The 12,612-nt window shown below is 34.2% G+C and overlaps 3 protein-coding genes across 5 annotated transcripts; 2 read left to right on the top strand and 1 right to left on the bottom strand.

Annotated features, from left to right (window-relative positions):
- The first annotated feature begins 1,237 nt into the window (after positions 1-1,237).
- On the top strand, positions 1,238-5,567 carry LOC101265658 (pentatricopeptide repeat-containing protein At5g59600). Of its 3 annotated transcripts, none has more exons than XM_026032023.2 (4): positions 1,321-1,605; positions 2,029-2,145; positions 2,217-3,940; positions 4,847-5,567. In XM_026032023.2, the coding sequence occupies exon 3, from the start codon at positions 2,282-2,284 to the stop codon at positions 3,869-3,871; it is 1,590 nt and encodes a 529-aa protein (XP_025887808.1). In that variant the 5' UTR covers positions 1,321-1,605; positions 2,029-2,145; positions 2,217-2,281; the 3' UTR covers positions 3,872-3,940; positions 4,847-5,567. The 3 variants fall into 3 exon arrangements, with proteins under 3 accessions (XP_010323914.1, XP_025887808.1, XP_069143102.1); XM_069287001.1 differs by having other exon boundaries at positions 4,850-5,358; XM_010325612.4 differs by having other exon boundaries at positions 1,238-1,605; positions 2,029-3,940; positions 4,850-5,358.
- Positions 4,854-5,204, top strand: LOC101264948 (uncharacterized). The gene has a single exon (XM_019214735.2). The coding sequence runs from the start codon at positions 4,854-4,856 to the stop codon at positions 5,202-5,204; it is 351 nt and encodes a 116-aa protein (XP_019070280.2).
- A 1,695-nt stretch (positions 5,568-7,262) lies between the features above and the next one.
- Positions 7,263-10,308, bottom strand: LOC101265253 (heterogeneous nuclear ribonucleoprotein 1). Its single transcript, XM_004243542.5, has 6 exons — positions 9,897-10,308; positions 9,702-9,742; positions 9,444-9,607; positions 8,811-8,910; positions 8,513-8,682; positions 7,263-8,145 (listed from the first exon to the last, which is right to left on the bottom strand). The coding sequence occupies exons 1-6, from the start codon at positions 9,938-9,940 to the stop codon at positions 7,633-7,635; spliced, it is 1,032 nt and encodes a 343-aa protein (XP_004243590.1). The 5' UTR covers positions 9,941-10,308; the 3' UTR covers positions 7,263-7,632.
- Positions 10,309-12,612: the final 2,304 nt, after the last annotated feature.

Raw genomic sequence — 12,612 nt, 5'->3', positions numbered from 1 at the left:
TTTCTTCTTGTTTTGTCAGTCTTTAATTTGTACTAAAATGATAGTATTAAAGAATATGATCAATAATGATTTGAAAAATGAGCAAGTTTCGAAGACTAACGTCATTCGTTTTCACTATTTTTGAGTATTCAATAAAGGAAGAATAATTACGTCGTGTAATATTGGTAAATAGCCATTTTTGATACTTGGTATTAAATATTAATCACTATTTTTAATCTTGTTAGCACTACCATTTAGCCAACTCTTTTGACATGAAAGTCTATCTGAAAAAAATTATCCTCAATCAATCGATGCTAATTTTTAAAGTTTTGATATATGAAACTCCAGCTCGCTATTCTAAAATCAAAATTTCCAAACTATAACTTTGATAAACTTCATCATTTTGTGTTCCACTTTAGTAAGAGTCATTTTTCTAAAGATTTTATTTTTTATATATTTTTGTATATGTTTCATTGGATGGATTTGTTTTATAAAAGTAAAAACAAAAGTGGAGTTCCTTGCGAATTATTATCAAAAAAATGGCTGTAAATATTTGTAAAATATCATTTTTAGTCAAAATCATATAAAACTTAAATTCTAAAAAGAAAATAAAATAAAAGATAAAAGTATATTTTCGTATAAGAATATAAAAATGATGTGACCAATTATATATCACATAATGTGATTAATTTTTCTAACGTGGATATGCGTGTATGGAACACACAATAACACAAGTGCTTAAAACTCTTGTTTTAAATGAATTCAAATATGTAATTGAAACTTCGTGTAGTGGAATGGTCTAGTTAATCGACCATTAAAAAAAATAGGTAAATAAATTAACAAGCTTAACTATCAAAAAAATGTTAGGAACAAAATACAAAAATCTCTCAAATCATTCCGTTTATTTTTTTAAAACGTGTGTATTCAATATTACTACTAGTAGTCGTACTTGTAAATATATACGAATAATATTTAATATTTTTTAATATATACATATACTTCTTCACACATTAAAATTTATCTAAAGAAGGGTCTTACATTTTTTAACCAAGAGATCTCAAAATCGAATTTCTTCGGATATGAGATAGTATTTATTAGGAAGTGTATAAGTAAAGATTTAGTCGAACTTCAATTTAAATATCGGACACTGAAACAAAAAATAAAACATAATGTTTATGCTTACCAATTATAGTGTCTAATTAATAGATTATGTAAATTAGTTGGTTTTCAAATACACACATTTTACTGGTAAGCAGATGAGAGATTGGGAGTACCATACTCTCTCCTTATGTAGCTAAGTTAACTCACACTTGCAGCCTCTACACAACCGTTGAGCAAATATCCTTTTCCACTCTTCTTTAGCTCTCCTCTCTCTCTGTTCCATGTTTCTTTTTCTGCTGATGGAGGAGCTCTACTGTCATCTCAGTTGACGACCAAGACTTCATTTTTATTAACTTTCTGTATTTGGGTTGCAAGCTATTCTGGATCTGTTCTTGACCCTTTTCGTTTTTGCTGATTTTAGTGGCTAGGAGGGTATATATTCGAGGTAAACAAATCTGGGTCGACGTGTTCTTGAAGTTTCATCTCATGGTTTGACTGATTATTTTTGCTCCAGTGAGTCATTTGGTGAGTACCCATCTATCAGTTTTTGGTTTCTCCCACTGTGTCTTTTGATTTTTATAAGAGTTGATGGTGATTTCTGTTCTAATCTTTTGGATCTAATTTCTCTTTTGTTAGTTTGGATTTGCATGTTTGTGTTGATGTTCAATGAGATCTCATTTGTGACTGTAAAGTGATTCGTTTAACTCAAATCCTTCTAATAGAGTGTAAAGGGTGTATTGCTTTCTTGATTTTGCTTCTGATGGGGATGTAGGGTACTATTACTGGTTAATTAGCAATATGTGTCTGTCTTACAGTGAGTCTTCAGTTTACAAATGGAGGAATGTTTACCAGATGTAGAAATTGAGGCTTCTGTGGCTTTGTCTGCAAGAGTTAGATTTTTTGATTCAGTACTCTTGAATCAGTAGGACTGACTTGCTGTCTCTCCAGATCTTTGCAGGATGATAAAGAACTCAATTTTGAATTGTTTTTATATCTTTTTGTGGTTAGGAATGGGAATTTGATCATCTCGTGTTCGTGGTTGTATGAACAAGATTGATGTTAAAGGTTGCGCTTTTGGGTTTTGAATTGGGTTCTATTGTATTTGACTATGTTATCTTACAGTCTTACAATTGCAGATTCCAGTAAAATATCGAAAATCAACACATGTAAGAGTGTTTCTATTTGAGACTTCCTTTTGGACATGAAATTGTACCTCTTATCCCCAATCAACCTGTCTGTAAGCGGTTTTGGCTTGTTACTACAAAAATGCTTGAAAGACAAGTTGCTGCAACCGTGCAAGCAAATTCATGCATTAATGTTAACATCACACACTGACATGAATGCTTTGTCATTGAATTCCAAGCTCATCGGTGCCTACGCAAGTTGCGGGGATCTAGGTTCTGCTGAGCTTGTGTTCCAAAGAACAACAAACCTGAATATTTTTGCATTTAATTGGATGATTTCAGCTTTAGCATTCCATGGCTACCCTGAGAAATCCATTGGGTACTTCTCTCTTCTTCAACAATCAAGAACTATTCCGAACAAGTACACATTTGCTTTAGTGTTAAAAGTATGTGTTGGTCTAATGGATCTGAACAAAGGAAAGGAAGTGCAGAGTATGATATATAGAATGGGATTTGAGTCAGAGCTATCGGTTGCCAATTCCTTGATTAATATGTATGGCAAATGTGGCAGTACGGAATATGCTCGTTTAGTTTTTAATGTAATGGTCGAGAGAGATATTGTATCTTGGACATCAATGATATATTCATATGCTAACGTGGGGAAAATTGAAGAATCCTTTATTTTGTTTGAAAAAATGAGGTTAGAAGGCATAAAGCCTAATGATTTTACATGGAATGTAATGATCGCTGGATATGCTAGGAGAGGAGACTGTGACACAGCTTTTATGTTACTCTCAAAAATGAGTGAAGAGGGGTTGACTCCAGATTTGGTTACCTGGAATGCAATGGTCTCAGGGTATGTTCAGAGCCACAGATCAACTGAAGCTCTAGCATTATTGCAGGAAATGTTGGATGCTGGAGTGAAGCCTAATGAAATCACGCTCACTGGGCTTCTGCCAGTCTGTGGGTTGATTGACTCTGCATATACAGGGAAAGAAATCCATGGCTTAGCATATAGATTAGAGCTTTTTGCTAATGTCTTTGTCGCTAGTGCTCTCATTGACATGTACAGTCGATGTGGGAGTGTAGAAGATGCTTGGAATGTTTTCAGTTCTGTTCCTTTGAAGAATGTTGCATCATGGAATGCTATGATAAGTTGTTATGGGAAGCATGGCAGAATAGAACATGCAATCAAACTTTTCGAGAAGATGCAGTATGAAGGAGTGCTGCCTAATGAAGTAACCTTAACTTCTCTTCTTTCTGCATGTAGTCATGGTGGTTTAGTTGAGAAGGGTTTGAAGATCTTTTGGTCCATGGAGGAGTCTTATGGCATTAGAGCAAGGAAAGAGCATTATGCTTGTGTTATTGATCTTTTGTGTCGTGTCGGGAGGCTGGAGGAGGCTTACAATATAGTCAAAGATATGGCAATAGAAGTTACAGATTCAATTGTTGGTGCTTTCTTCAGTGGCTGTAAGGTCTATGCAAGGAGAGATCTTGCTGAAAAGATGGCTAAGGATATATTACAGATGGACCTGAAGAAGCCTGAAGGTCTTGTAGCCCTTTCAAACATTTATGCTGCTGAGGGAGAGTGGGATAATGTTGAGAATGTGAGGAACATGATGAAGGACAAAGGATTCAATAAGATGCCTGGTTCCAGTTGGTTGTAGAGGAGCATGATACACAGAAATAGATCTAGGAATGTGACGCAACATTTGCTTTTAAACAATTAGATAATGGTAAGAACGTATAAGATATACTTGCGTTGCTTTTTGCAATAGTGTTGAAAAATGATTCATCAAGGTTTCACTTCCTTTTCAAAAGAACCTATGTTTCAGGAATGAGGAAACATGATATAAATATACTTCCGCCCTTAACCAAATGATCTGAGTTCAATGCTTTGTGCCTTTACACTTGATAAGTTGGAAATGTTGTTCATCTTGATGGTAGCTTCAGCTACATTAAGTGCAAATCTGTGAATTCTTCATCCATGCCCAAATAAAATAGAGAACCTTTGTTTTTAAAAAAACAAGTAGATTCTTACTTGAATTTCTTCCTTATTTTGTGCTCCTTGGCTCAAAAAAGAAGTATACTGTCACTTTGAAGTGGCCTTTTAGTTTGGTCACTCTTAAGTTATGATATTACGCTATGAAGTCCAATTTTGGGGATTGAGGTTTAGTTTGATCGATTGACTCTGTCAAGTCCATAACTCAATAAGTTAGTATTTTACTGGTTGTTAGGTTTGGTTGTATTCTTTGTTCTCTCTCTTTCTTTTCTTGGATGCAATCTTGTCCCCAGAACTAGCTGTACATTGTATTGTAGAAGTAGCTTATACTGCTGAAGTGTGATCATCTCATCTATAAGCTAAGCTAAAAGTTATGTTGTTTGAGAAGGCATACTTTTAATTATTTAATTATCTCAATACGCCCCCTTACTTGTGATTCTTTTTATTGGGGTAAATACCTGAAAATTCCTTACACTGTGCGACTATCTCACAGTTGGTAGTGCTGACACTATTTTTTACAGCCTGTACTGCTGAAATTCCATATTGTCTGGATTAGGTTTCTTTGTTCCAAAGATGAGCTGGTAAGAAAAGAGTGTTCCCAATACACTAACCTAGTTGATTCATGTCTCCTGATGTTTAGCAGGCAAATGGGTCGAGGTAGAGGAAAGGGTAAGAAATTGACTGATGATCCAGGAAGTGATGAGGAAGAAAAGATCCCTCCACAGAAGAGGAGAGGAAGGCCAACAAAATCACTCAAAGATGACATTGATGAAGAAGCAGTTGAGATGATTGAAGAGGAGGATGATTCTGAGCTTGGAATTCAAAACTTGGAGATCAATGGGAACAAGAGGAGACGGAATACTCGGGTGAAAGAAAAGCATGATTCAGTAAAAGAGGAAAATGGTAATGGAACAACTGATGAATCCAATACTGCTTCCCGTCATAGGCGGAAAAACAAGCCTCGCCGTGCTGCAGAAGCTGGTGTTGAGTGCAACTGACCACCACTTTGTTTCTGTTACACTGTAAATCCCCCTCTCGTTTTGGTACTTGCATACATTGACCTTGTGGTCATAAAGACTAGTAATTTTGTACCATTTCTTCTTGAGATCCCTCCAAGCTAAATCTCTCTCATGATGAGAATGTGTTTTCCTATCAGCAAGTTTGTTTCGGAATCAAAAACTCCAGCAAGTCTTAGGATGATTGATATCAACCAATGTATGGGGAAAAAAAAAACGCTTAGGTAAAAAGCTTGATTGGAACTGTAGTGAGGAGATTTCAATTTTATGACTTCTACATGTGGAATTTTATTTAGAAAAACCTCCCTACAACATTCTTAGATGAACAAGTAGATTGATTTAATACTTCTCCTTGTCTGTCATCTGGACATATATTTTCCTTTTTATGTTTATGAAGATCGCAATAGAATGAACTTGTGAACCAGTAAGAAATAAAAAAAAGGTAATATAAAAATGTTCCAGAGAAAAAGGCCTGCGTTTTATTCACTGTACATGGTAAGCTAAAGTACATTAACAACATACCCAACATAATTCAAATATTGATCTTACATCAGGAAAAGAGACTACATTCATTTCTTCAGCATATCCTCCTTCCATTTCTCTGCTGATCTTCTCCACTTCATAAATTGCACTCTTAAAAGAAATTTCACACACATACAAGTTTGCAAACCATAGACGGTAGAATTTTCATAACGTAAAATCCTGTCATTGAACTCCTTACAATTTTTCTACTACTTTTTGACTGGATATTAACAAAATATAAGAAGAAAGCTTAAATTCAAGTCATATCGTTATGTCTAGCTTAGGTACAGCTTGTTTTGGGAGATATAACTTTATGATGGCATGAGCACTATATATTAAAAACCACAACTTCGAAAAAAAATTGACATCCACAAGAATAAAGATTCAAGATATCTTCTTTGTTTTTTCAAAACTCCAATAGAGCGTAACTGCAAATGGGTGGCAAGTCTGAGTGTGGAAGGGGTTATACCTTTAACAACCCGTTTCTTAAGCAGGACATCGTTGATAATATTACTTCTAATATAAAGGTTAATACAACACTATTCTCCTTCTTTTCCATTTAAACATACTTGATACTCTTAATAAGCCCCAGATTGAATTTGGGACTTTAAAAGGTAAGAGTATTAGCAAAACAAATCAACACAATAGAAGTGTACATGTTCACATTTTAATGATAATACAAAGAACATAAGCTGAATTTCGGGTACATATTCAACACAAATTACGATATCAACTACAGCCGTTTACGAGATTAAAGGCACTAATAACATGAGAGATAATAAACAAAATAGATCTTGATTACCAAAACAAAATATTTTAAGTGACAGTAAAGATAGAGAAAATAGAAAAAGAAAGAAAGTACTATAGGACTGTTGTTCCTGCACAAACAAGTAAGCACCACTTCAACTTTCAATAAGATAGGATGCAAGCACCCTAAGCTATGAATGATCAAAATGAGACATGCACATCCATCCAAAACTAAGCTTGATTCAATTGCTTTTCGTTTTTTTAACTTATAAGCCAAAAGTCTAAAGTAAGAAACTCTAACTTGTGGCTTTTCATATATTTTTAGCATTTTAGCTTAAACCAAGTGCTTAAAAAAACCAGGTTGCTTGGACTCTCCGAAATTCTTGCCACACCCATTCAGATTCTACAAAATGCACTACTTTTAGAGTATCTGACCCGTACATGTAGTCATTTTTGAAGGGTCCGTGCAACATAGTTTATAAACACTTCTTAATTTACTTAAGAAACTTGAGAGCTAGCTTAAGAGCACTTTAAAAAATCAACATAAACAGGTTCTAAAACAAAGTAATCGTCAGACCAACAATCTACTGTTTTAGGTAATTGGCTTCATCAAATTCTTCGAGGGATCTGGCTCAGCACATATTTCTGATAAACTTAAAGTGGCACAAAGGAAAACAACCCAAAATATCCACAACTATGATTGTGCATGACCAAGCTAAGCTCACTAAAACACACAAATTGATCACTAGACACCAGCAAACACCATAGATCTCTTAAAAGTAAAAAGCTCATAAATTTAAGATAGAGTGATACCTGTGAAGTAGAGTACTTACTAAGCATAGAACAATACGAGCCTGCTACATATGTATCTATGAAACCAAACTTACAAGACACACAAAAGAACTCTGAAAGAAGGTTCTAGCTAATCCATAGTTCATAAACAGAGAAAATTATAAACTAAGACAAAGCCGAAGCTAATATCTATCTGGTCACACAGTCGTAATTAGAAGTAGCAAACTAGGCCTCTCCAAATCTTCTAGGTGGTGTCCTCTTGCTAGTGATCCAAGATATCTACTCGACCTTGCCTGAGGATGCAGTAACCAAGATACCTGAATGCAACTCCTATAAAGCTTAGGAAAATCTACCTGGAGTAAGGATGGTAACGGCCACTGCCACTATACCCTCCCCTACTTCCATATAAACCTCCTGATCCACCATAACCAGCACCACTGCCAGATTCGTAAGCAGCACCAGGGCCAGATTCATAACCAGCACCAGGGCCAGCTCCCCCATAACCACCATAACCACCTCCACGGCCATATGCTCCTAGCCCACTGCTACTGTATCCCCCACCATAACCACCAGCATACGAGCCAAAACGACTGGAATAACCAAGAGAGGGGTCTCCACGGTAACCACCACCAAATTCACTACTGCCAAAGTCTCCATATCTACCACTGTATCCATAGTCACCATACCTAGATCCAAATGACCTATAAGGAGCAGGGCCAAAACCTCCACTGTCATAACCGCTATATGAATCAGCAAATCCTCCATAACTATCACCAAATCCACGCCCCCTAGAATTACTACCATATGCAGGAGCAGAAGCTGGGTTTGAGGGTTTCTTTGGTTCTGCCTTCTTGATCTCAACCTACAACAAAGAAGCAAGTTAACCTAGAAGTTCCACCTGCATAATAGCCTGACAGCTGAGCACTAAAGATGCATACTCAATGGAGAAACCTACAAACTTATACTCCTCGCATTAAATTAAACTACCACATATGCAGCAGCTCCTTAAGGCATATAGCTATATGTTAAAAGGAGAAGACTAGGCTGGGGATGCTATGAAAGCGCAGGCTATGAAAGCGCAGGATCCAGCTCCTTAAGGCATATAGCTATATGTTAAAAGGAGAAAACTAGGCTGGGGGATGCTATGAAAGCGCAGGATCCACTATGTACGCACGACAGTCATGTCCCAGAACATTTGAGATCATGAAGAAATATCCTACAAAATTTACCTGAGTACCCATCATGTCCATCCTATTTCCCTCAGCCAGCAAATTATCAACTACTTCTTCATTGTCAAACACAATAAATCCAAAGCCTCTAGAACGCTTAGACACGTGATCTCGTATGATCTCATACTCTGTTACTTTCCCAAACTTGGAGAAAAAGTTCTTGAATTCATCTGACAATAAATGTACAAGAGACAACAGTGACAACAGTTTAAATACTTCAAGCTTAAAAAATACTACTGCAACTGCCAGACAATAGAACTAGTCAGTATCAGTATAGAACAAAATGGCACAATGTTACCTTCAGTCATGGTAGTTGGAATGCCACCAACAAATATCTTCCTTGTTTTAAAATCCTTTGAATCAGCAGACCCTTTCGGGATGGTTCTTTTAATCTCAACCTGGAAAAAGAAAATACCAAAATTTTGCAAGTCAAAGAAAATACCACAAGTTTGCAAGTCACAATATTTCAAGAACTTATAATAAGATGATTTTCAGCTGAAGCTAAAGAAAACATGTAATACTCGGAACTCTAATAAATTAATGAGACCCACCAATCGAGCTCACAGTCTCACAAACATATGACTAACTAAAGTATGTGCGCATACAGCAAGGAATCAATAATGTTCCAATTCAATTCAAATAAACTGACCAGGAAAAATCAATACCACAATTTGCAGGTGCTTATAACAAATATGATTTTCAGCTAAAGCTTACAAAATCAGTAAAACTTGGAAGTCTGATAAAAAAATACAACCTCCTCAACCAAGCTCATGAACTCACAACTCACCAGCATATGTACCATACTTCTACATATTGCAAGTAGTCAACAAAATTCACCATAGTTGTCTAATATTTCAACTCAAATTCGAGTACAATTGAACATCAAGAAAGAGCTATATAAAGCCATATAAATTGAAGCTAAACTACTCACTTGTTTGTCATTGATAATATGGTTTTCAGCAATAACAGTGTCTACAACTGTTGGATCCGCAAAAGTGATGAACCCAAAACCTCTGGGTCTACCTGTTTGCCTATCTTTCATAATCACCGAGTCTATTATCTCCCCGTACTTCTCAAAGTACTTCACAAATTGTTCTACACAATTTTCATTAACACCCTCGTCAGCAAATCAAAACCCCACTAGCAAGAAACAGTTAATACATCAAAACAAGTTTTCAAAAACACTAACCTCGCGTCGTCTCTTTCGCTACACCTCCAATAAAGATTTTTCTGTTCAACAAAAAACAAAACAACAAAAATCCCAAATCAATATACATCAAACTTCGTATGTAAAACAATAATTTGGGCAATTCACCTACATCTTTTCATAAACAGTTCATTGTTTATCCAACAAAAAGAGAAAGGAAAAAAAAAATAAACGAACCCCGGACTAGCGCCATCGCCGTAATCGTTCTTCCTGGAACCCATGGCTATAAGATTAGGTGTTGCGGATTTGTCAGATCTGAGAGACTGTAAACGGAAAAGCTAGGGTTTGTGGCTGTGTATTAGGATCAGTTGGAACAAAAATTAAAGTTAGGGGCTTTATGGTGCATTATATACAAAGGCTAGGGAGCTTCTAGAAACTTTCTTGCTTCCGATTTTTGTTTAGGTTTCCGATGTTAGAATCCGATTAATTTGAATTCTTATATTGGGTTTATTCTTTTGACTTTTGATAGAATTTATTAATGACAATTCGATATCTCTTTTTATTTTGCGTGATTAGTTTGGAATTGAAACTTTTGATTAATGAAGAAGAAGGCACATTCAGTGCATTACATATTTTAGCGGGTTCATGTAATTTTTATTGTGGTGTCAATAACTCTTTATTTAAAAGAATGATTGAACTAAGAGTCTGTTTGAATTGATTTTAAAAAGTGATTTTTAAGTCAAAACAAAAAAAGAGAGATCTTCTTTTAATTTTTGACTTATTTTAAACGTCATTTTTTACTTTAACAAATATTTCCTAGTTAGTTTATGTCATTTTTTACTTATTTTGAGTTATTGTTTAAGTTTACCAAACATTTTCGCAAGTCAAAAACTGATGTAAAAGTAGGTTTGTTCAACTTTTAAGACAATTCAAACGCCCTTTCAATCGATTTTTACATTTTTAAAAAAAATAAATAAATATAATATATATCATATATTTTGGCCTTGAGGTGAATTTTGTTTAAATTTGATTTAATATCAATTCAACGTTGACAACAAAAACACTCGACACTAATTTATTTTTATGATTATATATACGTTATTAAGTTTTAGCATACCAACAAAATTCATGTTCAATTCATAGTATTTATTGTAGACTACTTGAAATCTATATTAAGAATTACGTGAAATAAAATACTTACTTAATACAATAGTGATCACTGATCATATACCATCAGAACAAACTTTGTTAACAAAGGATACTAAAATAGGCAAACTTATTTGATCAACAAGCTCAACTAAAGATTTCAATTTAAATCTGATACAATTTTACTAGCCTTTTCATAATAACACCTAGTACATCATGTGATTATAGTTAAAAGGGTTTCAAATGCCCTTAAATTACGTGAACAGAACAAAAATGTCATATATTTATAGTTTGACTCAAAATTGTCTTTACAGTCAATAATCTGGTTCAAAAATGTCATAGAGTCGATCAGAGACGGATCTAGGATTTAGAGTCACTAGGTCCCAAGCAGAGGCAGACCCACATGATTTGATAAGGGTGCACGTCCATCTGTTAACTTCAAAAAAATCACGTGTAAATTTGTATATCTATCATGAGAAACTGATATAAAGTAAGATATAATCAACAATGCACCCATAAGAAGCGTAGGGCCTTGTTTAGGTTGTACAAGCTAGAGGGATCACTCACGAAAATATGGTTCAGTCTTATATTTCATTATTTTTATTTTAAGTCTAGCTCATAAATTATATTTGAGTCATTAGTTATCAATCAAATATTACATTATTCGTTAATTGTAGTAAAAGTTTCATTAACTACCTAAATTAAGATCGTATTGATGCATCAAAATCTTCAAATTTTAGATTCGTCTCAATGCTTAGTAGACTCATCAATTTTAAAATCAGATGAAATTATTCGTCTTGTGGCTGAATGAGAGAAGAAGATTGGGCGACTGACGGAAGCCTGAAGATTTAAATAATGACAATTTTTTGTTGTTCAAATGTTTAAAGGAAGAGTCAGGATTTTCAACGATAAAGAAATTTATATATATATATATATATATATATATATATATATATATATATATATATATATATATATATATATAATAATATAAAAGAAAAGTCAAAGATTTCAATTATATTAGTTAAAAAAAATAATTATTAATTAATTAATACTTAATAATAAGTTAATAACTAAAAAAAGAGAATGTGCCTAGTTAAAAAGAAAAATTAAAACAAAAAAAAGGTTGCAGGTAAGACTGGTCAACGGACCGGAATGAACCGATACCGGACTGGACCGGAACCCGTTGACCGATATGTTGATCGGTACCGGGATGAATCGGACCGGAATTACTGGGATGATTCATCGGTTCCGTCCCGTTCCACTATATACCGGGATGGAAGCGGAACGGACCGGGATGAAACGAGACGGAATTAACGGGACGATATATTTTTTGGAATTACGAAAATATAATTTTTTTATTTATTTTTTAAGTATAAATTAATAGTTTTTAAATTTTTACTATAATTTTTACTTAAGTTTATTTTAAAGATATTTAATTAATTTTTTTGTTGTTGTTAAGTTTGCAAGTAAAGTCTAATAAAGTTTTCAAAATTTAAATCTTTTGAAGTTTATACTTTATAAGTTATTACTTATATTCATTAATATTTATTTTATAAGTTATATTTATAACTTGTATCTTGTAAATATTAAATAAATAAAATTTGTAATTTTAAAAAAATTAAATTAAATATAAATTATATAAAATATAAAAAAATTAATATATATTAAATAAACCGGAATGAACCGGGATGAACCGGTACCGGTACACCGGTACGAAATCACGGTTTCGTCCCGTTCCATGTACCGGTTCAGACTATCCCGTCCCGTCCCTTAGGCAACCGAAACGGGACGAACCGGAACGAAC

Source organism: Solanum lycopersicum, chromosome 7, assembly GCF_036512215.1.
Source record: "Solanum lycopersicum chromosome 7, SLM_r2.1".
NCBI lineage: Eukaryota > Viridiplantae > Streptophyta > Magnoliopsida > Solanales > Solanaceae > Solanum > Solanum lycopersicum.
This window is presented reverse-complemented; position numbering and strand designations above follow the sequence as displayed.